This window comes from Eretmochelys imbricata, chromosome 11, assembly GCF_965152235.1.
Source record: "Eretmochelys imbricata isolate rEreImb1 chromosome 11, rEreImb1.hap1, whole genome shotgun sequence".
NCBI classification, from domain to species: Eukaryota; Metazoa; Chordata; order Testudines; family Cheloniidae; genus Eretmochelys; species Eretmochelys imbricata.
Genome location: NC_135582.1, coordinates 81,345,871 through 81,369,450, shown reverse-complemented (window position 1 = coordinate 81,369,450; position 23,580 = coordinate 81,345,871). Strand labels below are relative to the sequence as shown.

The following is a 23,580-nucleotide window of genomic DNA, read 5'->3' as shown; positions in this document are numbered from 1 at the left end:
GTACATGTTCTTACAGAGCATCATGTGGCTATGAAGTGTTATAGTCTAGTAAAGTGGCAGATACCCCTATATGAAGACTGACTACATTAATTCTGTTTCGATAAAGGAAAGTTTCAATGAATCTGTCAGGTGTTAAGCCCCCTTCCTCCAAAGATGTATGCCCATGCTTAACTTTACGTACGTGGGAATTCCCACTGAAGTCAGTGGGACTAATCACATGCATAATGTTAAGCACGTGTATAACTGTTTTCAGGTTTGAGGCCTGAAGTTGTAAATTCTTTGCAATCAGCCAGTGAATGTGCATTGGAAGAGTTTCGGTACAGGTTCTTACTACACCTTCCTAAAATGTCAGCTACAGGCTGTGTTGTATCCTTTTGGGCATCTTTGCATGTTATTACTCTAGATGCTCCCACAAGAAGAGAGAAATAATCCTTAGCAAAAATTGTATGAATCTTAACCCTAAAAGAATACCTTTCTTTAACTCGTTCAGAAGGGAAAGGTTTTTTAAAAAATGGTTTGACGCATATTTGTAGTCTGTTGATTTTTATAGCTGACAGCTTTTCAAACTCCTCTTTTCTCCTTCTCTCCATATTGCATCTCTAACCTTATGTGCAGAGTCTCTTGTAATTCATCCTTGCAAATAGATGTTATAACCCCAATGAATTCAGAAGTGCAAGTTGGTGTTCTACACTTTGCATCCTGTATAAATACGTTTTCTCGGATAGGAGCTAGACAGGTGACAACCCGCAGAAGAAATGATTTATCAATATAGTAACAGCAGTACCACATAAGGAGAGCACCTAGTAATATTGCAGCATTTGAAGTTCTTGTGTTAAATCCCTCCAAGTTAACTGACAAGACTCCAGATCTTGGATTGTGTGCCAGTAGCATTTCCTCTTAGCAGACTTCAGCTTCAGAATGGGCCATGCATGATATCACTTATTCTACGACTGAGAACCTCAAACCTTTTCAATATGCTGTGCCCGGTATAATTGCACTTTAAAAGAGCTACAGTGTCTTTTTTTGCACATATGAAGGGAGATTAATTAAAAGACCTAAATACAAAGGTAAAATAGGTGTAAATAAAGTAATTTAATGAACTTATTACATGGGAGAGCAAATAGATAAGTTATCCACACATATAGACACAAACGTGTGTTGTGTCTGTTTGAAAATGCCAGAGTAAGACTCGAGAGATACATAAAATCAAGAGTGGAGTGCGTAGAAATGTGATTGCGTAAAAGGGTTTTAAGTGCCTAAATAAGGATTTAGGAGCCCAACTTTAGACACCTTTTTTTTTAAAGTCTTGGGCAACATCTGTAATGACAAAGTAAGAATGGGAAAGGTTAATCTGGGCCCATTGAGATTTTCCCCTACAACTGAAAGTGAAGGCACAGCAGATATTCGCAAGCAAAATAGGGGAGGGAAGAGCCTCTGGAAATCCGTACCCCTCACAGAGCCATCCTTTAGAGAGCCTGTACGAAGAGATCTGCTTGCTGAATTCATAAGTAGTGGGAGACAAAAGATTGTCTGATCCATGTTTTTTTCAATGGAAGTGTCTATTTTATGGACATGGACTAACCCCTAAGCACCTGTAGGACTCCACAAATGTAAACAATTCCTATTTCTAAACTCTTCTAAGAAACCTTTCTAGAAGTGCAGTATGGACAGTGAAAAGTTCACCCAACATGCGCTTCCTGACCACTGCCCACCTGTATTGAAAAGATTTTTTTAAGTTGTTCCTCCCCCCACCCCCCAAAACCCCACAACCCAAAACATTTTCATTCTGCAGTGTTCTATTTAAGTGCATATCAATGCTATCCAAGCCAAGTATATTTGGTACAGTTTAGTATGGAAATAATACATAACATCTTCCTATCTTAACAGACTGATTTAAAGGTTCCTTTTGAAGCCATAAATAACATTAAGTACTTTTAAATAAGGTATAGCAGTAAGCATGCAGGTTCAGTGCTTTGTGAGATTTGTGCATGTTTCCCAGTTAATGATTTAAAGAAAATCCATGTCAGTCCTTTCAAAAAATCTGAAATGGAAATTCCTTTTTTTTTGTTCTAAGATACAATGACATTTTGTTCCCGTTCTATTGTGTGTATCTCATGTCTCCTGTGCCTCTTTGTTTGTGTTTTTTCTTTTCTCTGTTTCTCACACTTCGCTGGCCTCTGTCACTTCTGTTTGTGGTCCCTCTGTCAGCCAAACAGGCTGCGCAAGCTGGCTGAACAGGTACAGTGATGCATGTGTGTGCTTGTCACGCCCTAAAGTCCTCCTTTCTCACTGCACACGCTGTACATGTGCCCGGTTAAGGGAGTTCACTTGAAACTAGTCAAATGAGTTTTTCATTTTAAAGAAATTGTATTTTGCTCACAGAGGTCACTTCTAGCTGAAGTACAAGAATTCCTGTTTGTTAAGCAAGCAGAGGTCACTGTATAGAGCACAGGTGTTTAGAGGAAGTGTTTAATGGTTCATTCCCAGAGATGGAGCTCACATTCTTAACCCGGCTACAGAGCAGCATTGTACTTACAGAAAACAACACACAAGATTTTTTATCAACGTTGTTACAGAGCACTAAGGCACATTATTCTAAGGAAACTGCTGGTTAGCGTTCCAGCCCTGGAATCTTGAGCGGATTACAAACTGTTGTCTTCTTATGGATCCTGGTCCGTACTAGGGTGGGTCTACACTGCAGCTGGGAGGTCTGATTCCCAGCCAGGGTAGACAGACTCATGCCAGCTCTGCTTGAGCAAGCATGCCAAAAATAGCAGCGTGGACATTGTGACATGGGCCGTGGCTTGGGCTGGCTGCCTGAGTCCATGCCCACCAGCTGTACGACCATGTCCACAGCAGAGCTAGCGTAAGTGTGTCTACCCAGGTTGGAAATCTCACCTCCCAGCTGCAGTGTAAACAGACCCCTAATGCCACGCTGTGTTTCCCTGTGTGGGGTGAAGGGGAGGGATACAGCTGGGGAGTTGTCTAATTTTCAGTTTGTTGGAGCATAAACTTATAAACTGCTCCAAGTTTAAGCACTATTGGAATTAAATGGTGCCTTGTGTGGGTCATCCACTGAGACTCAGGTTCACTGTTAGGTCTAGAAACCACTTATCAGAATTGCTCACAAGGTGGCACTTTCTAACTCCAGCAAAGAATAACCTCTCTCCCCGAGCACTCAGCTCCTGAAAGTTTACAAAGAAAAGATGTTATAGCCTGACGGGTTGTACATATTGATTACCAAAGAGTTTTGTTCTTTGTAGGATCATATCATTGGATATAGAAGTGGAGTATCGGGAACAGGGTTATGCCTGCATAGTATGTGATCTTGTTTTAGAGGAGTGCATTAGTACCACAATAAAATTTGGTGCCTTGAAAAGTTTCCATGCATACGTGAGCTGCTTCTGTGTTTACTTGTCAGTTGTACGAAAAACCAAAGCTGCATGGTGGGACTTGGCGGTAGGAAGAGCTCTTTACTGTACTCACAGTATAACAGAGACAACACTGTGTGTCAGTGAAAGACAGAGGGTGATTTGAAAAACAGAAACAAGATTTTTTGGTTTATGTTAAAATTGTCCGTCCCCTCCTCCCCCCCTTTCTTCTTAGGGAACTGCAGGACCAGATCCAACAACAGTCTACGTAGACATGAGAGCACTTCGACACGACAGGTACACGTGATAATACATAGCAGTAACCCCTGAAACACTGCAGGCAAGTCTGTTCATCCTCACCACATTGTGCTTTATACTGAAAGGTGCTTGTCAGCTCCTGATCCCTCCACCTGTCACAGCCCCTCCACCCAGGAAGTGTCCCAGCCTGCCCCTCCCACCACTTCTTATGCCCTCTTGCATCATCTCTAATTTCTGCATACTAAAACAAATCTTAGTGTTTGGATCACAGTCAAAATATTCGCAAAAAGAAAAGGAGTACTTGTGGCACCTTAGAGACTAACCAATTTATTTGAGCATGAGCTTTCGTGAGCTACACGAAAGCTCATGCTCAGATAAATTGGTTAGTCTCTAAGGTGCCACAAGTACTCCTTTTCTTTTTGCGAATACAGACTAACACGGCTGTTACTCTGAAACCAGTCAAAATATTATGTAACAGTATTTGTGGTCCTAACTTCAACCAGCTCAGCATTTGAGCAAAGGATCTTAAATTGCAATAACTTAATCTCCCCTTGTCTAGTTCATTTCTAGGGCACACACTGTCATACTATCATAGAGCCAGATGTAGACTCGCAAAGAGAGATCAGTCTGAGACCAAATTCAGCCCCTGGAATAGAGAGATGAGTCTGATATTAGGCAATGGGAGTGGTGTCTGTTTGCCTCAGGATTGAATTTGGCCCCTGGAGTTGGGGGCAGGCGGGGGGCTGTTTTCTTTATGCCCTTCTGTTTGTTGTTTTTCCTGCTACACCCAGCTGTTGGCCTCTTGGCATGTACTTGCACACCAGCTCAGTGCAGGTTATGCTACAATGGCATTTACTTCCATCCTGGTTTGCCCGTTTGGTTGCTAAATTCTTCTTGACATTTAACTTGCACTATCATTTTACATCATCCCTGAATTTGGTCATGAGAGTTTCAACAAAGGTGATGTTTCAACTGTAGATGAAATTTTCAGCTGGCCAGATCTGTGGAGCCCACCACTCATACAAGAAGCTGAGAGCTGCTTCTTTGTTGAGTTAGGTGAGGCTGGAATGGTTGTAGTCAGTAGGTGCCAGTGTCCTCATTTGAGCAAAATGACATCAATGGGATCTGACTGAAAGAGACACATTGTGGCTTGGCATTTGGTGCCCTTGGCACTTTGGAATCTAGTTGAAACAGTTGCGAATGCAGTTGCATTTCTAGCATTGCTTTTGAAATGAGTTTTTGGTATTTTGGGGCACTCCTAGAAGGCCAGGACAATATGGAGGCATTGTGGTCACCACTGAGTTCCCAAAGATGGCTGAGGTTCATTAACTGCCAGCTACCACAGCCAGTGAGCACCGTCATGGGCAACCGAGCATAGGCATTGACAGAAAATATAGGTCAAGGAAAGGAAAACAAAATTATTTAGTAGAGAATAAATGTAAATCCACTTGCCCATTTTTAAAATGTCGCTGTGAGACCACAAATAAATCTTTACTGAGCAAAAGCATTTTCCATTTACCTTTCCAGGGTACGTTTGGTGGAGCGGGGTTCTCCACACAGTTTGCCGTTGATGGAGTCTGGAAAGGTAAGTGGATGGCTTTTGTTGTAAAGCTGACTCATGAACTGTTTTCTCAGTGTTCAGCTTCTTTGCTTGGATATAGCTATCTCGAAAATTGCTTAGGGAGTTAAATATGTTTTTCTAAGTTGAGAGGTGAACTTCATGCCATAGAAATAGAGCCCCCAGAAATTAAAAATAAATTGTTTTAGCCAAGTTAAAAGGCAAGCTTCAGGAGTTTAACTTGGGCACAGTATAGCTACACTTGTGTTCCAGCTTCTGTTGTAAACCCTTCCTCTCTTCTTTTCCCCCTTACATGTTCCAGCAAACGTTATTTTTGGCTAAAATATTCAGCGCTTAATCTCAGTCCTGAGGTAATTTTTTTCTGGAAGTTGGAGTATAATTGGCTCATCTGTTGTTTTCTGCATGTGACAAAATAATAATTGGTTTCTACCAATCTGGAAAGGACTCTTGGTTTGACCATGTGGGTGGGTATGATCTACCCAGACGTCCTTTTCAGTGTAATGGATTAACTGCATATTAGAAATGTTTGCGTATGTTCTGATCGGTAATATGACCAAATAGCCCAAATCACTGAATTGCTTTTGTTCAAACTTTGCTTGATTTGTACATTTCATGAGATCTAAGAAACAAACCAAGTTTAAATAAATCAGTTCGATGGATTTAAAGTTTAAAAGCATGGGATGGGGATTGAATGGATTTTTAATTTGAAGCCACCATGTGAGATTCTCACCCCAGCCCCTTTACCCTCCATACCCCTCTGGAGATCCTGCCTTTACTTAGCCTCCCTGTCCCGGGGCTGCATCTGCTCCTGGAGCAGCCCAGAATCAGGATAGTACAGTGCTGGCTTATAGCCACCTTAGCCTCTGCCCCAGTAATGTCAGAGGCATAGCACAGACTCTAGTTCACTTATCTAGGGTTAAAGAAACCTCATACACTTTTGCAGTCACGCTTTATAGAGAACAAGAGGAGTGAGAGAGCCTAGAATTAATCTCTAGTCAAAGTATCGAACGACTGAGTTCACCGAGAGAGGTGAGTTTAAAAAATGAACATGACTTTAACGTTACGATATTTGTTTCCTGTTGCAGATTCTGCCTGGCGTAAAGGTTATTATAGCACACACTGAAACTAAGGGACCTCTCGGAGATTCACATTTGGGAGAGGTAAATGTTGATAACATCACTTTGTCAGACAGAGATTAGTAAACCAGGATAGCTGAAACTTTGTAACAAAACCAAGGAAAATGTCAACATGCCTAAGCAACTTTCTGCATGCCCTGTCTTTTCCTCCATTCTGAACTCTGAGGTAATCCTTGCTTGCTTACTGACCCGTATCTAATTAGCAGCCATGGGTGGTAAAATAAATGTCCCACCATTTCTTTAGCATTGCCTGCCCCCATCAGTGCAGAGTATTGGCTTATTAGTGGTTAATTTCCTGATTTTATACAGATCCCTATTTTACAAACAAACAAAGCATTTTGTGCTATTACATACAGTGGGGCCTACTTAAACCGGAAGCCCTTTTTGATGGAAGAGGCCTGTTAAAAGACATCCTTTTCCATGCACCAAACTGAAAGAGATCCATTTAAGTGAGCTCTGCTGGCCTCTGAAATGCATTTTTAGTTGCATGCAATGAAGATGCTGTATTTCTACTACTTTTAATTTTATGTGCACTGGAAGTTTGTTCTCTTTAAAAGATCATTCTTGGCAGTTCTTGGGCACCAAGATTATCAGTGTGACAGATTTCTATTGCATCAGGAAATTCTTCTGTCTAAATATGGAAAATAAGTGTCTGTATATAATGCCATGGGTCCCTCCTGTTACGTTTTATGTCCTAGATTTGGGTGAGCAGTCCACACAATGCTACTGGTTATTACACAGTCTATGGAGAAGAGGCACTGCACGCTGACCACTTCAGCGCTCGGCTGAGTTTTGGAGACACACAGACAGTATGGGCACGGACTGGGTACCTGGGCTTCCTGCGCAGGACAGAACTTACTGATGCCAGTGGAGGTGAGATAGGAAACCAGGTCTTGGTAGTGTCACCTAACATACATGGGCATTTGTTTGTAACTCCTTATGTAGCTGAGCAAGCAAAGAGTAAGTCTGTATTATTTATTTGTATTACTGTAGCACCTAGGAGCATGGACCAGGCCCCATTGTGCTAGGCGCTGTACAAACACTGCCCCATGAAGCTTACAATCGAAGTATAAGACCGAGACACAGTATAAGATGGGTACAGACAGATGGGCAAGTAGAAGAAAATGATGAGTGTGTTGGCTAACCTCGACAAGACAGACATAGGGTGAGGGAAGGGGTAGAACACACCAGTAGAGAGAACGATGCGATGACAGCAAGGGTCATGTTAGTTCCACAGGGTCCCCCCCTCCCCCGCCCCGGTGGGTTTACTGAGGAGGGGATCGGCTAAGTAGAAAGAAAAGGGAACAGACTGGATGACTTGGGACAGCGCAGGGGAGACAGGGACAATGTGGAGTGAATATGGGCGGCCCATAGCATAGGCAGGTGATGGCTCTGCCTCCCCCAAGAGCCCCGCGTAGCTCCACTCATGTGCTGCCAGAAGGCCCCTCCTGCTCGCTGTCCACTACTCGGCAGCACAAGCAGGTGGCTCCTCTTCTGGGAAGCCTGCTGAAGCTAGGGTGGCTGACCAGCAGCCAGGATTTGGGGTGTCTGGGGCCGCCCAGCGCTGGGGGGCCCCCGGTGGTGGGGCCGCCAGCCTGGCACTCTGGGGATGGAGGGGGGGCCATGCGCCACCCAGCGCTCCAGAATTGGTGGGGGGTCGCATGTTGTCCAGGGCTGGAGGTGCTTGGGCAGCCCGGGGCTGGGGGGGGGCCCTCTGGTCTTCGGCAGGGGAAGGAGGGCGAGGGGGCAGGGCCTCAGGCAGAAGGGGCAGGCCAGGGCGGGGGCTAGCCTCCCCAGGCCCGTGATTCACCCACCACCCATGGGAGTGAAGCCGAGGGGGAGGAGGAGAGTGAAGCAACAGCCAGTCAGCACAGGGCAGAGAAAGTCAGAGAAATTGCAATAGTCTGTGGAAAATTAAGGCCCCTATCCTGCAAGATGCTTCAGTGAGAAATAATAAATACTCAGTTTCCCAGGAATTCGGGCCCTTAATGGGCACATGTTCATTGAATGTAATGATTCTGAATAATGAGGCAAAATAGGTAATGCATCTGCCCACTGTACTATTTTAACAATGTGACCATCTTCCTTTTTATCTTGGATTGAAATTGGGAGACTAATAGCACTGGCATATCCGAAGGGTATCACATGTGCTACTCCAGTCAGCTCTGCCAGGCACCGCATTCTTCACCTGCGGATAACTCACATTCCAGTCCTCATCCTGAGATTTCTACTTATACCAAATTATCTGGTGCTTCTGGAACGTGCACAAGTGGGAACATTTTCCCCGTTCTCCAGAGGTGAAAGCCTACTACACTAACCCCACTGTAGCTGGTCCAATTTAGAAAATAGTGTTAATCTGATAAGTCTCATTCAACATCTGGTACCTGTTGTCAGTTGTCTGGAGTAGCTCACAACCATGAGGGCCTGTCTCGGGGCAGACTGTCAGTAAACAAGGGCAGACATCCTAAACTAGGGGTATGTTCTAGAATTAGATTTCACCAAGCCAATAACAAATGTGAACTCCTGGATCACTGTACCAGTCTTACTATGGAGTCACAGACAGTCCCCTTAGCCTCTCCAGTCTATCTTGCCACCCAGACAAAAATCACAACACATTAGGTTTTTCCCAGTCCTAAGAGACCAGTCATTCACCCTTGATCAATTGGTATTCCAGACCTTACACCAAAGACAATGCTGGCAGCCAATTCTATAGTAAACTAACTGAAGGTTTATTAGCTAAGAAAAGGAAATGAGTTACTGAAAGATTAAAGCAGGTAAAATATATTAACAGGTGAGTCATAGTTTGTAACTCAAAATGGTGGTAGAGATGTAATAAATTGCTAGTCTACCAAAACTTATTTCGAGGTACCCAGAATAACTCTAGAGATCTCCACTTTGCATCTGGTACACTTCCCTGTCCAAGATAGTTCGGAGATTAAGGATCTTTCTTTGAATCTATATTTATAGTATCGTCACACAGAAAGCAAGCTGACCGTGTCTCTACCCATCTGGGTTTTCCCTTTGTTGAGGATGGGTAAGAAATGTCACTTGCTTTGAAATTAGCATTTTGTGTTAAAGTCCTTAAAGTCTTTCATTAGCATTTCACAATATTTCTTTGATGGGTAATTTAGTTACAAGGGTATTTGCCATGTAACTGTTTGCTATTACATTCTGACAAGAACAGCTAAGTAAAAAGATTACAAGTAACATTCCACTAGTTTTTATGAAGGTTAAACATCTGAATACACACTTATACATTTAACACTTTGATCTATACCCAAGTGAATTGACCTGAATACACTGATCTGACCTGGTCTGCCAGGTCACACCTTTTATCAGTGGGTAACTCTATACAGTTCAGCAGATCTCACCTTGAGTCACTAAGAGGAGCACTGAGCTGGCTCCTAAACTCAGGATGCTCTGCCATTTGGGAGGACTATCTATTACATGCTGCTTCTCCTCATAGGAAATGGGCCATGAAAATGTTAGGCCAGCTGATTAATGTACGTGCATGTGAATTTGAGACTATCTGTTCTTCACATTCACTGATATCCTGAATGTCTTCACTGTTTCCAGAGAGGCATGATGCCCTGTATGTGGTAGGCTCCTTGGATGAAACACTGGAGCTGAGAGGAATGAGGTATCATCCCATTGATATTGAGACCTCTGTGATCAGAGCGCACAAAAGTATTGCCGAATGGTAAGAGGTTCAGAGCTATATGCATTTTCAGTTAAGAAATTTTTCTGTGTCCTTTTCTTTTTTTAAAGCATCAAAGCCCAGGTTTTGCAACTGAGAATGCTCTGCAGGCAACTTGCCAGGAGCCCTCTCACCCACCTTATTTGCTTATACTTTTGTCTGACAGAAATAAAAAGAGAATAAATTGCTTGTTAGATCAATTAGCTGGGAGTGAAAACAAAAAATGTAGGCCTGCGCAGAGCAGTTAGAATCGTAGAACCCCAGGGCTGGAAGGGACCCCGAGAAGTCATCAAGTCCAGCCCCCTGCACTGGGGCAGGACCAAGTAAACCTCAACCATCCCTGACAGGTGTTACTCCAACCTGTTTTTAAAACCCTCCAATGCTTTAATTACCCTTATGGTTAGAAAGTTTTCCATAATATCTAACCTAAATCTCCCTTGCTGCAGATTAAGCCCATTATTTCTTGTACTACCTTCAGTGGACATGGATGAAACAGTGGATCACTGTCCTCTTTATAACAGGCCTTAACATATTTGAAGACTGTTATCAGGTCTGTGCCCTCCCCCCATCTTTTCTCAAGACTAACCATGCCTTTTTTAACCTTTCCTCTAAGGCTTTTATCATTTTTGTTGCTCTCTTCTGGACTCTCCACATCATTCCTTAATGTGGCACCCAGAATTGGACACACTACTCCACCTGAGGTCTCACCACTGCTGAGTAGAGCAGGATAAATACCTCTTGTCATATGACATATGTCATATAACACTCCTGTTAACACTCCCCAGAATAGTATTAGCCTTTTTCGTATCTGTATCACATTTCTGAGTCCTGTTCAATTTGTGATCCACTATAACTACCAGATCCTTTTCAGTAGTACTACCACCTAGCCAGGTACTTCCCATTTTGTAGATGTGCATTTGATTTTTCCTTCTTAAGTGAAGTGTTTTCCACCTGTTTTTCCTGGATTTCATTTTGTTGATTTCTGGCCAATTCTCCGATTTGTCATGGTCATTTAGAATTCTAGTCCTGTCCTCCAAAGTGCGTGCAATGCCTCTCATCTTGGTGTAATCTGCAGATTTTATAAGCATACTCTCCACTCCTGTTGTCCAAGTCATTCATGAAAATATTGAATAGTACCAGACCTAGAACTGATCCCTGTGGGACCCCAATAAAGACACCCTCCCAGTTTGACAGCGAACCCTTGATAACTACTGACTGAGTACAGTCTTTCAACCAGTTGTGTATCCACTCAATGATAATTTCATCTAGACCACATTTCCCTAGTTTGCTGGTGAGAATGTCATGTGGGATTGTGTCAAAAAGCCTTACTAAAATCAAGACGTATCACATCTACTGCTTCCCCCGTCCACTAGGTCCATAATCCGGGGAAATTAGATTGGTTTGACATGATTTGTTTTTGACAAATCCATGCTGGCTATCCCTGATAATCCCATTATCCTCCAGGACATACAAATTGATTGCTTACTAATGTGTTCCAGTAACTTTCCAGATTTTGAAGTTAGGCTGACTGATCTGTAATTCCTTGGGTTCTCTCTGTTCTCTCTGTTCCCCCTTTTAAAGACAAGTACGGTGTTAGCCCTTCTCCAGTGTTCTAGGACCTCTAGGAGGTCTCAAAGATAATTATTAACGGTTCTGAGATTGCTTCAGCCTTGAATACATCTCACTTATCTAATATTCTTGTCAGGGTTCCTTCCCCACTCTGAACTCTAGGGTACAGATGTGGGGACCTGCATGAAAGACTCCATAAGCCTTATTCTTACCAGCTTAGGTTAAAAACTTCACCAAGGTACAAACTTTGCCTTGTCCTTGACCAGTATGCTGCCACCAGCAAGCGTTTTAAACAAAGAACAGGGAAAGAGACCACTTGGAGACGTCTTCCCCCAAGCCCTACACACCCCCTTTCCTGGGGAGGCTTGAGAATAATATCCTAACCAATTTGTTACAAAGTCATCAAAGACCCAAACCCCTGGATCTTGGAACAATGGAAAAATCAGCCAGGTTCTTAAAAGAAAGATTTTATTTAAAAAAAAGAAAGATAAAAATCACCTCTGTAAAATCACGATGGAAAATACTTTACAGGGTATTCAGATTCAAAACACAGAGGATCCCCCTCTGGGCAAAACCTTAAAGTTACAGAAAACAGGAATAAACCTCCCTCTTAACCCAGAGAAAATTCACATAAAACAAAAGAGAAACTAATCCGCCTTGTCTGGCTTACCTCTACTGGTTGCAATATTGGAGACTTGGATTAGGATGGGTTGGAGAAGATGGATTTCTGTCTGGCGTCTCTCAGTCCCAAGAGAGAATGAACGAATGTGAACAAAGAGCACAAAACAAGAGCTTCCTTCCCCCAAGATTTGAAAGTATCTTGTCCCCGTATTGGTCCTTTGGGTCAGGTGCCAGCCAGGTTAGCTGAGCTTCTTAACCCTTCACAGGTAAGAGGATGTTGTGCCTCTGGCCAGGAGGGATTTTACAGCACTGTATACAGAAAGGTGGTTACCCTTCTCTTTATATTTATGACAATTCTTTAATCTGTTCTTTCCCTATTTTGGCTTGTGTTCCTTTCCCCTTGTTAATATTAATTGTGTTAAGTATCTGGTCACCATTAACATTTTCAGTGAAAACTGAAGCAAAATAGGCATTAAACACCTCAGCTTTCTTAATGTCGTCAGTTATTAGCTCGCCTTCCCTGCTAAGTAGAGGATCTATACTTTCCTTTATCTTTTCTTTGCTCCTAATGTATTTAAAGAACCTCTTCTTATTGCCTTGTCTGTCCCTTGCTGGGTGTAACTCATTTCATGCCTTACCCTTTTCGATTTTGTCCCTACGCGTTTATGCTATTCTTTTGTACTTGTCTTTAGCAATTTGTCCAAGTTTCCACTTTTTGTAGGATTCCATTTTGACTTTCAGGTCACTAAAGAGCTCCTGGTGGAGCCACAGGATACGTCTACGCAGCAAAGAAAAACCCACGGCTGGCTCGTGCCAGCCAACTCTGGTTGTGGGGCTGTATCATTGTTGTGTAGACTTCCAGGCTTGGGCTGGAGACCCGAGTTCTGGGCCCCTCCCACCTCACAGGGTCCTAGAACCTGGCTCCAGTCTGAACTCAGACGTCTACACAGCAATAAAACAGCCCTGCAACCCAAACTCTACAAGCCCAAGTTGACTGGCATGGGCCAGCCGTGGGAATCTAGATTGCTGTGTCGACATACCCATATTGGCTGTTACTATTCTTCCTGTTTTTCCTTCGCATCGGGATAGTTTACAGTTGTACCTTTTAATATGGTCTCCTTGTGAAACTGCCAGCTCTCCTGAACTCCTTTTTTAACTTAGATTTTCTTCCCATGGGACCTCACCTCCCAGTTCTCTTGTTTGTTAACGCCTGCTTTTTTCAAGCCCCTTGTCCTTATTCTGCTGCTCTCACTTCTTCCTTAGAATCACGAACTCTATCCTTTCATGATCACTTTCACCCATATTGCTTTCCACCTTCAGATTCGCTACCAATTGCTCCCTGTTTATCAGAATCTTGCCTAAAATGGCTGTCATCCTGGTTTTTTCCTCCACTTTCTGGAGCAAGAAGTTGTCCCCAATACCTTCCAAGAACTTACTGGACATTTTGTGTTTTGCCACATTACTTTTCCAACAGATCTCTGTGTAGCAAATTCCCCCATTACTACCACGTCTTATGTTTTGGGTATTTCTGTTGTTTGATCTAGAAATGCCTCATCCAGCTCCTGATTTGGTGGTCTTTAATAGATCCCTGCCATGACATCGCCTCTTTTTCTCCCCTTTTATCTTCACCAGGGACTTTCAACTGGTCTGACTCTCACATCTTTCTGGTCCTCAGAACAAGTGTATATATTCTTGATGTATAATATGGTATCTCCACCCATTTTACTGTGCCTGTCCCTCCTGAATAACCTATTCCCCTCTATACCAATATTTTAGTCATAAGAATGGCCATACTCGGTCAGACCAATGGTCCATTAGCCCAGTATCCTGTCTTCCAATAGTGGCCAATGCCAGCTGGTTCAGAAGGAATGAACAGAACAGGCAATCATCAAGTGATCCATTCCCTAGGGACACTTCAGAGCATGGTTTTGCATTCCTGTCTATCTTGGGGCTAACAACCATTGATGGACCTATCCTCCATTAACTTATCCAGTTCATTTTTGAACCCTATTATAATCTTGGCCTTCACAACATTCTCTGGCAAAGAGTTCCACAGGTTAACTGTGCATTGTGTGAAGAAATACTTCCTTTTGTTTGTTTGAAACCTGCTGCCTATTAATTTCATTTGGTGACCCCTAGTTCCTGTGTTATGAGAAGGAGTAAATAACACTTCCTTATTTACTTTCTCCACACCGGTCATGATTTTATAGACCTCAATCATATTCCCCCCTTCGTCTCTTTTTCAAGCTGAAAAGTCCCCGTCTTATTAATCTCTCCTCATACCGAAGCTGTTCCATACCCCTGATCATTTTTGTTGACCTTTTCTGTACCTTTTCCAATTCCAGTATATTTTTTTGAGATGGGGGCGAGCAGAACTGCACGCAGTATTCAAAATGTGGGTTTGCCATGGATTTATATACAGGCAATATGATATTTTCTGTCTTACTGTCTCTTTCCTATTGATTCCAGCATTGTTAGCTTTTTTGACTGCTGCTGCTGTTTTCAGAGAACTATCCACAATGACTCCAAGATCTTTCTTGAGTGGTAACAGCTAATTTAGACTCCATCATTTTATATGTATAGTTAGGATTATGTTTTCCAATGTGCATCACTTTGCCTTTATCAACATTGAATTTCATCTGCCATTTTGTTGCCCAGTCAACCAGTTTTGTGAGATCCCTTTGTAGCTCTTTGCAGTCTGCTTGGGACTTAACTATCTTGAGCAGTTTTGTATCATTTGCAAATTTTGCCACCTCACTGTTTACCCCTTTTTCCAGATCATTTATGAATATGTTGAACACCACTGGTCCCAGTACAGACCCCTGGGGACCCCACTATTTGCCTCTCTTCAGTCAGAAAACTGACCATTTATTCCTACCCTCTGTTTCTTATCTTTTAACCAGTTACTGATCCAGGAGAGGATCTTCCCTCTTATCCCATGACAGCTTACATTACTTAAGAGCCTTTGGTGAGGGACCTTGTCAAAGGCTTTCTGAAAATCTAAGTACACTACATCCCCTGGATCACCCTTGTCCACATGCTTGCTGACCCACCTCAAAGAATTCTAGTAGACTGGTGAGGCACGAGTTCCCTTTACAGGAAATCATGTTGACTCTTTCCCAACAAATCATTCTCATCTAGGTGTCTGATAATTCTGTTCTTTACTATAGTTTCAACCAGTTTGCCTGGTACTGAAGTTAGGCTCCTGTATTTGGCGGGATCGCCTCTGGCGCCTTTTTTAAAAATTGGTGTCACATTAGCTATCCTCCAGTCATTTGGTACAGAAGCAGATTTAAATGATAGGTTACATACCACAGTTGTTAGTCCTGCAATTTCACATTTAAGTTCCTTCAGAACTCTTGGGTGAATCCCATCTGGTCCTGGTGACTTATTACTGTTTAGTTTATCAATTTGGTCCAAAACTTCTTCTAATGACACCTCAGTCTGGGCAGTTCCTCAGATTTGTTACCTAAAAAGAATGGCTCAGGTTTGGGAATCTCCCTCATATCCTCAGCCATGAAGACTGATGCAAAGAATTCATTTAGTTTCTCCACAATGGCCTTATTATCATCCTTGAGTGCTCCTTTAGCATCTTGGTTGTCCAGTGGCCCCCCTGGTTGTTTAGCAGGCTTCCTGCTTCTGATGTACTTAGCAATTTCTTTTTATTACTTTTTGAATCTTTGGCTAGTTGTTCTTCAAATTCTTTTTTGGCCTTCCTCGTTATTTTTACACTTCATTTGCCAGAGTTTATGCTCCTTTCTATTTTCCTCACTAAGATTTAACTCCGCTGTTTAAAGGATGCCTTTTTGCCTCTCACTGTTTCTTTTACTTTGTTGTTTAGCCATGGTGGCACTTTTTTGGTCCTCTTACTATGTTTTAATTTGGGGCATACATTTAAATTGAGCCTCTATTGTTGTGTCTTTGAAAAGTTTCCCTACAGTTTGCAGGGATTTCCCTACAGCAGTGGTCCCCAACCTTTCTGTGGGAATAGCACATTCCTATTGCCAACAGACTATGGCATGTGCCAAGCACCCCACCGCCGAAATACCGCCGAGAAGTGGCAGCGGAAAGAAGCCTCGCTGCTGAGAAATGGCAATGCTTCTCGGCGGCATTTTGGCGGGTGGTTCTCAGGTAGCCACGCTCAGCGGCAGCATTTCGGCAGCGCGGTGTCCTGCAGGCACACACAACTGCCCCAGCGGGTGCCATTGCACCCACGGGCACCATGTGGGCACCCCTGCCCTACAGCTTGGTGCTGTACCTTTTACTTTAACCAACTTCCCCATTTTTGTATAGTTCCCTTTTCTGAAATTAAATGCTACCATGTTGGGCTGCTTTGGTGTTTTCCCCCGCGTAGGGATGTTAAATTTCATTATGTTATGGTCACTATTACCAAGCGGGTCAGCTATATTCACCTCTTGGACCAGATCCTGTGCTCCACTTAGGACTAAATCAAGAATTGCCTCTCCCCTTGTGGGTTCCAGGACTAGCTGCTCCAAGAAGCAGTCGTTTAAGGTGTCAAGAAACTTTATCTCTGCATCCCATCCTGAAATGACATGTACCCAGTCAATTGAGGGATAGCTGAAATCCCCCATTATTGAGTTTTTTATTTTTATCGCCTCTCTAATCTCCCTGAGCATTTTACAGTCCCTGTCACCATCCTGTCAGATGGTCAGTAGTATACCTCTACTGCTATATTCTTCTTATTCAAGCATGGAATTACTAGCCATAGCGATTCTGTGGTTCAGTTTGGTTCATTTAACATTTTTACTTCATTTGACTCTATGCTTTTTCATATATAGTGCCACTCCCCCACCAGTATAACCTATTCTGTACTTCCAATATATTTTGTATCTTGAGACTTCTCCAACCAAGTCTCTGTCATACCAGTTAAGTCATAATTTAGTTTATGTACTAATACTTTCAGTTCTTCCTATTTATTCCCCATTCTCCTTGCATTTGTGTATAAACATCTAAAATGGTGAGCAGGTTCCCTCACTGATTTCCCTTTTGTTGTTCCTCTAACCCTACAGTAATTCTCCATGGCCCCAACATCCAACCCTCAGTTAACGTTGCCTGTTTTTCTAATTAGTGGAATAGCAAACTTTAACTGGCCTTCTCTGTGGGCTGGTCCTCCATAACTAACATATATTGTAGCTAGTGGAAAGGCAGTCTAAGCAATTTGTGCTACATTTATCTTTGAGCTACGCTATATGTTTTGCGCCTTCTGCATAACGAGCATAAATTTCATATGCTTAGTTAAGAAAAGAACTTTTTTTAAAGTTGCATCCAAGTAGAAACTTTGAGAATTGCTTGTATCACAACTTGATTTGAAAATTATCAAAAAGAAAAGGAGTACTTGCGGCACCTTAGAGACTAACCAATTTATTTGAGCATGAGCTTTCGTGAGCTACAGCTCACTTAGTTTTGGTGTATACTTTGTGGGCTTATCAGATACTTCTGTATTTTTACCAATGTATTAAGCCTGCAAAATTATTTGATTTTACACATTTTTTTAATTCAACCTCTTTTAATGTACTCTTACTCCATAGTATGCCATAAAATAAAATGGCACACGTCACAGAGGTCAGGATGGTGGGGAACTCTATAATTAGCTGCAAGAACCCTGTTATGAAAACCCCCGTTCTCTTAGCTTTCCCAAATAGTTGTCTTTGGAAACTGATATTTCCCATGTTTGATTTCTGTTCAAAGGTGATATTTGTGATTGAAAGTTTGAGGAAAATGCCTTCATATATTTGATTTGCAGGAAAATGGAGGTGAAGGTAGGAACTACAGTTCTGCCACTTAAAATATTCTACCTGCTTTCTTGATCATGACTCCAGCAAAAATGGCTGGAGCTTGGAAAACCAAAGCCATCATTGAGAGAGTCCTCCTCATGATTTGGAAAGAACCACTTGAGTGAGTTAGGGCATTTGTAGCTGGCATTATGAACGTGTGCAATGGACTTCCCATGTTAAATCCGAAGAGCATGCGTAGATTGATGCGGTGTGCATGGATCAGGAGCTTCGATTGTGAATACCACTCAAAACTGGTTAAAAAGGAAACAGTCAAGCTTTGCCCAACTGCAGCCTCTCGATCTGTATGTTCCAACTCTGGAGCCACCAGCTCTCTTCTTGTTTCCCCCAGTTGTGTGGTGTGAAATATGTTTGGCAGTTTTAAAACTTTAGGCTAAAGGCTGGGATTTTCAAAGGAACCGAAGAGACTTTGGCACCCAACGCCCATTGAATTTGGTGAGATTTGTGGGCTTTATTCCCTTAAGGCTCCTTTGAAAAGCCCAGCCATAAGCAACATAAATCATTCTTTACGCCCTTAGGCTATGTCTACCCTTGGAGCTAGGGGTGTGATTCCCAGCTCACATGCATGCGAGCTAATGCTGAGCTAGCATGCTAAAAGTAGCAGTCAGTGAGGTGGGGTAGCAGGTGGGGCAGCAGTGAGAGGGCTGGCACAGGTAGCCCGTCTGAACCCCTGGGGACCTCAGAGTGGCTAGCTCAGGTTTCCGCAGCTACACAATTATTTTCAACTTGCTAGCTCAGTGAGAGCAAGCGCGGGTATGTCTACACAAGTTGGGAATCATACCCCAAGCACATAGTGTAGACATAGCCTTACAGTGGATTTAAGCCATTTAGAAACAATCTAAGTCATTAGATACATATCACACAATATGTACTTTAAAAACTCAGTTTGAAGGAAGAAAATATGGAGCTGGAGGGCTGGATTAGAGGTACATAGAATACCCTAGAGATTTCTTGCACGACTGAGCGTACAATGCTAATAGGTGTATTTGCCAATTGCTGATAGATCCCTTTCACTCTAAAAGTGTAGAATTGACTGATGGTGTTTGTGGATTGGTGGCTATCTCCCAGGCACCCCCAGTGGCCTCAGGGCAGCCCTGCAAGCAGTCCCTTGTCTGTTTCCCTTCTTGATTCCTCAGAAAAACTTAGTACAGCTTCTGTAGTATATAAATTGACCTTCCATGGGGTTAATTTATTGCAAAAGTCCCACTACCATAAACCAGAATCCCTCTAGCACAGTCCAAACAATACATTCATCCCAACAGTCCATCACCAAGTACTGCTCTGATCTCTCTCACCACACCCCAGTTCCTCCAGCTGGGGTGCGTCTCTGTCCTGTTTCTTGCCAGGCAGGGCTCCAGCTCTTGCCTAAAGACGTCAGTGGGGTCACGACTCCATCACTCCCCAGCCTTCTGTGGCCATCTGACTCAGGGAGCCAGCAGGCATCTCCTGCTGCTGCTCTCAGCCTTCAGCCCTCTCTAGCTGTGGTTCTCTGGCCTGGGGAAGTTTATAGGTGACTCGCTGCCTTCAGCTTTCACCAGCCTGCTCTGGCTCCATTCACTGGGGAACTCTCACCGCTCCCGCCTTCAGGGACAGCACCTCCCGCTGAAGCGCTCGCCGAGCTGTGCTCTGCCTCTGAGCTCTCTCGCTACTGTTCTAGACACCTTCAGCTCTTCTCTCTCTGATTCTGGATTCTCCCTCTCAGGACTCTGACCCCCCCACCCTCCCTTCTTTGCCTTTGGGCCATCTCCCATGTTGAGGGGGCATCTCCACCCCACTCATTATACCACGTGAGGGCACACCTGGGCTGCAACAGAAGGCTGGGCCTGGTTTCATTTAAGGGGCCAGTTACCCTGTTAGTGTTTCAGAGTAGCAGCTGTGTTAGTCTGTATTCGCAAAAAGAAAAGGCGGTTTCAGAGTAGCAGCCGTGTTAGTCTGTATTCGCAAAAAGAAAAGGAGGACTTGTGGCACCTTAGAGACTAACAAATTTATTTGAGCATAAGCTTTCGTGAGCTACAGCTCACTTCATCGGATGTTAGTGTTGCTAGTCGTTATAAAAGAGAGTTTCCTTTTTGTTCCTTGGACAACCTGTATATATTAAATGCAAAGTAAATAAATGACTGTAAATACTTTGAAATCAAGAAACAAGAAAGTTAAAGCTGAACATTCAGTCTTAACTCTGTCCCCATGTACTTACGCATTACGGTGCAGTCTTTAAATTCATGGTCATGTGTTATCTTAGATACACGTTAATGTTTATAGGAGAAAAAAGATACTTTGATATTTAACATGTTGTTGTTTGGACAATAATAAAACATAATCAAGAAGTGGCAGAGTCAGATTTTGTTCAACTATAACTTCCACATCTGTCTCTTATGTACTTAGTTTCATATCAACAGAGTTTGTTTACATTGATTGTATTGTTTATCTCAAGTATTTTCGCAGGGTTGGGTGTTGGTTTTTTTTCCCAGTTAGCCTCTGTCTAGGAGAACTTTTTTCTTTGGTGCTTATTCATACTAGTTTATTTCCCCACACACACACAATTAATGCTTGTTTTATACCAACAGTGCTGTGTTTACATGGACCAACTTGCTGGTGGTGGTTGTGGAATTAGAAGGCTCAGAGCAGGAAGCACTGGATTTGGTGGCACTGGTAACAAATGTGGTTCTGGAAGAACATTATCTCATAGTTGGTGTTGTAGTCATTGTGGACCCGGGAGTTATTCCCATCAATTCTCGTGGTGAAAAGCAGCGAATGCACTTGAGAGATGGATTTTTAGCTGACCAACTGGATCCTATTTATGTCGCTTACAACATGTGAAAATACAAAACCACACTGATGCTGAAGCACCAAAATCTAGAGGCATTCTGAATAGGATCTAAATCAGTTTGCTGAGTTTTTTAAGTTTTTGAAGACCTTAGTGAAAAACGAGGTGCCAGTCTTCATGGAACTTCTCTCACACCGCACTGGCTTTCACAAATCCATTACAACTCCTCTATTAGGACAGAGAATTACTGGAATTCTTGAAGGAAATTTGTTAAACTGTCAAGGAACAATATTTTTTATTTTTTTTTTTACAATACTTATGAATGTCAGTATCTTAATGCACTGCATAATGCAACATAAAAACGGGTGGGGAGAAAACACCAGCTGAAGACAACTCTTGGGAACAGTGAGGAAAGTTGTGGCTAGTCATCCTCCAGGTTTTCCTCCCCGTTCTGGTTTGATGTCTGGTAACTACATTGGCACATAACTTTCACAATTTTTCTTATCTCCATCTTGTCCTCTACTGTATTGCATGGTTTTTGTACATATTTGAGGTTAAAAATGCAGAGCCATTTTTTATTTTTAACCAATGACTCAGCACATTCAGAGCACACCAACTCACTCCAATCCTGGATTGTGTGTTTAAAACTATACTATTGTTCAGCCTTCTAGTACCAAGCAAAACTGAATACTGCTTCTTTAACAAGGTTACTCATAGTGCCATACTGGATTCTGTAGCATTAAACACTCTATTGTAGAAAGATAAATTAGTATCTGGTTTTAAACTACTTTATATACAGGAGGCTTGCTTGCTTTCTTGTTTTCATAATTTCATATTAGTTAAACAGTAAATGTGCTTGTTTTCGTAGTGCTAAGCTATTAATTATTGCCCTGCATAATGCCAGCTTTTGAACAATTATTTTCATTCCAATGCCAAAAGAATCAGAATCATTAGTGTAAATGCCTGAAAGCATGATCTTCCGATACATTATTCACCAAGTATCTGAACTAAAATACTGAACTGAACTAAAAGTTATGAGATAATGATTTCTCACCATGGAACACATCTGATAAAGATAACTGGGTCTGCCATGGTGTAAAATTTCATCTTTTAGTTGTGCATTGACAAACTTTTTTTGTTCAAACTAAAATATCCAGTTGTGGTTGAGTCCAGTAAATAAAACTCTTGACATTTCTGCCAGATCTAATATTATAGTGAACCTAATTCTGAAAGAGAATGTAAAATCATTCAGCTGCTTCCAATGTCTGAAGAGAGGCATGACTTTAGCAAATAATTATTTTTGTATCGCTAATAATGGCTATGTGATTTTTTTAAATAATGCATGAGTTTGGTGAAACAGACAGGTTTTTCTAAAAGGCAAGATGCCTGGATCAGTGCCTAAGAAATCTGGATGTCAGTTCCCCAACATAAGGACACTAAATGACTCTTCTTGGTTAGTAAACTAGAAAATCTTCCCAAAAAAGGCTGTCACATACAGTAGTTCTCTTTTCCTTCATGGTGTTTGACTGTGGTATACTATACAGATACATACCTTGGAACTTTAATTTGACTCTGTTGTAATTATGTACAGAATTGTGTAACTTATTGTTTGAATTAAATGCAGCAGTCTTAGCAATGGACTAATGGACATCCTTGTAGTAAAACAGCAGGCAAGAGGAAAGAACTACTTAACCCCAATTTTAATGTTGTAGTTTTTTAGCAAATAAAACATTGTAAGATTTTTGTATTGATATATTGGTGACAGTGAGATAAGTTGCCTTGTAAAGTAAGATTTAAAAAAGCACATTAAACATTTGAAAATGACTATTGGAAATTTGATTTGCCAGATGTTAAAAGTTGTCATGTCTTAACACCCAAAAAAAAAGTTTTCTATTGTCTATATAGAAAGTCACTATAAAGCAGTTTTGTGTCCACATTTAGGGTTTGCTAAATACTTCTCTCAGTAGTGAGGTTTTTAAAACTTCCGTTGTGAATTTCTTTAAAACTACTTAAAACAGGACTTGCTTAGATTTTAATTGTGTGTCCACCACCACCATGTTCAAGACACAATCACTGCAGTGGGCAGCAGCCATCAGAGTAGCTCTCCCTGTCTACTTGAGTGCTGCAGGAGGAGGAAGAAAACCAGTCACTGCCAGTCGGGTCCCAGGCTGGCACTCCCTGCTCTTGAGCAGGCAAAGGAGCAAGTTCCTGAGACACTCCCCCAACTCGTTAGGCCAGAGCTTGAGCGAGAAGTCTGGCTGCTGCTGTCAGTAGGAGGGAAGAAAGGTTTCCATTCTGAGAGGAAAACTGGATTTGGAGGGAGGCTAGGAACACTGGATGAGCTACAAAGCCTCTCCCTATGGTGCGTAAGCTGGGAAATGGGAGGAGGATGGGTAGAGGCCAGAATCTTTTAAGACCAAAATGCACTGAAACCTGTGGTGAGAGTCTTGTGGGAAAGAATTCATCGTCTTGCGGGGTCTGAAGTATTTTGTTTCAAGGGAAGTGTGTCACCTACTTAATCAGTACCACCACTTCTTTTGGTGCTTTCCTTACAGGCCTTCCATGCAAGCAGTGTCCTGACCCAACCTTGTAGTGGATGAGTTGTGGTGAGATCACACACTAGAGGCGTACAGTTGCATACTACATATGACTGTAGCAATATATATATTATTAAAGGTTCCATAGTCCTGTCCCAAACTTTTTACTACAGAACTCTGAACTATGACAGACATCAGAGATTCATTCATTTCCTAAGTCACCAACGAGGAAAAG

At 42.3% G+C, this 23,580-nt stretch overlaps 1 protein-coding gene across 7 annotated transcripts in view; it reads left to right on the top strand.

Moving 5' to 3' along the window:
• DIP2A (disco interacting protein 2 homolog A) overlaps window positions 1–22,633 on the top strand; it is a 241,219-nt gene extending 218,586 nt beyond the window's left edge. For 5 of the 7 annotated variants that reach the window (XM_077829458.1, XM_077829453.1, XM_077829456.1 and 2 more), the window contains 6 exons: window positions 3,607–3,668; window positions 5,157–5,214; window positions 6,294–6,368; window positions 7,043–7,217; window positions 9,921–10,044; window positions 20,609–22,633. In XM_077829458.1, coding sequence (XP_077685584.1) covers window positions 3,607–3,668; window positions 5,157–5,214; window positions 6,294–6,368; window positions 7,043–7,217; window positions 9,921–10,044; window positions 20,609–20,861 — 747 coding nt within the window. In that variant the 3' untranslated portion in view covers window positions 20,862–22,633. Of the gene's footprint in view, window positions 1–3,606; window positions 3,669–5,156; window positions 5,215–6,293; window positions 6,369–7,042; window positions 7,218–9,920; window positions 10,045–20,608 lie in introns of those variants that run through there. The other 2 variants (XM_077829454.1, XR_013347437.1) reach the window with 2 other exon arrangements.
• The last annotated feature ends 947 nt before the right edge of the window (window positions 22,634–23,580 follow it).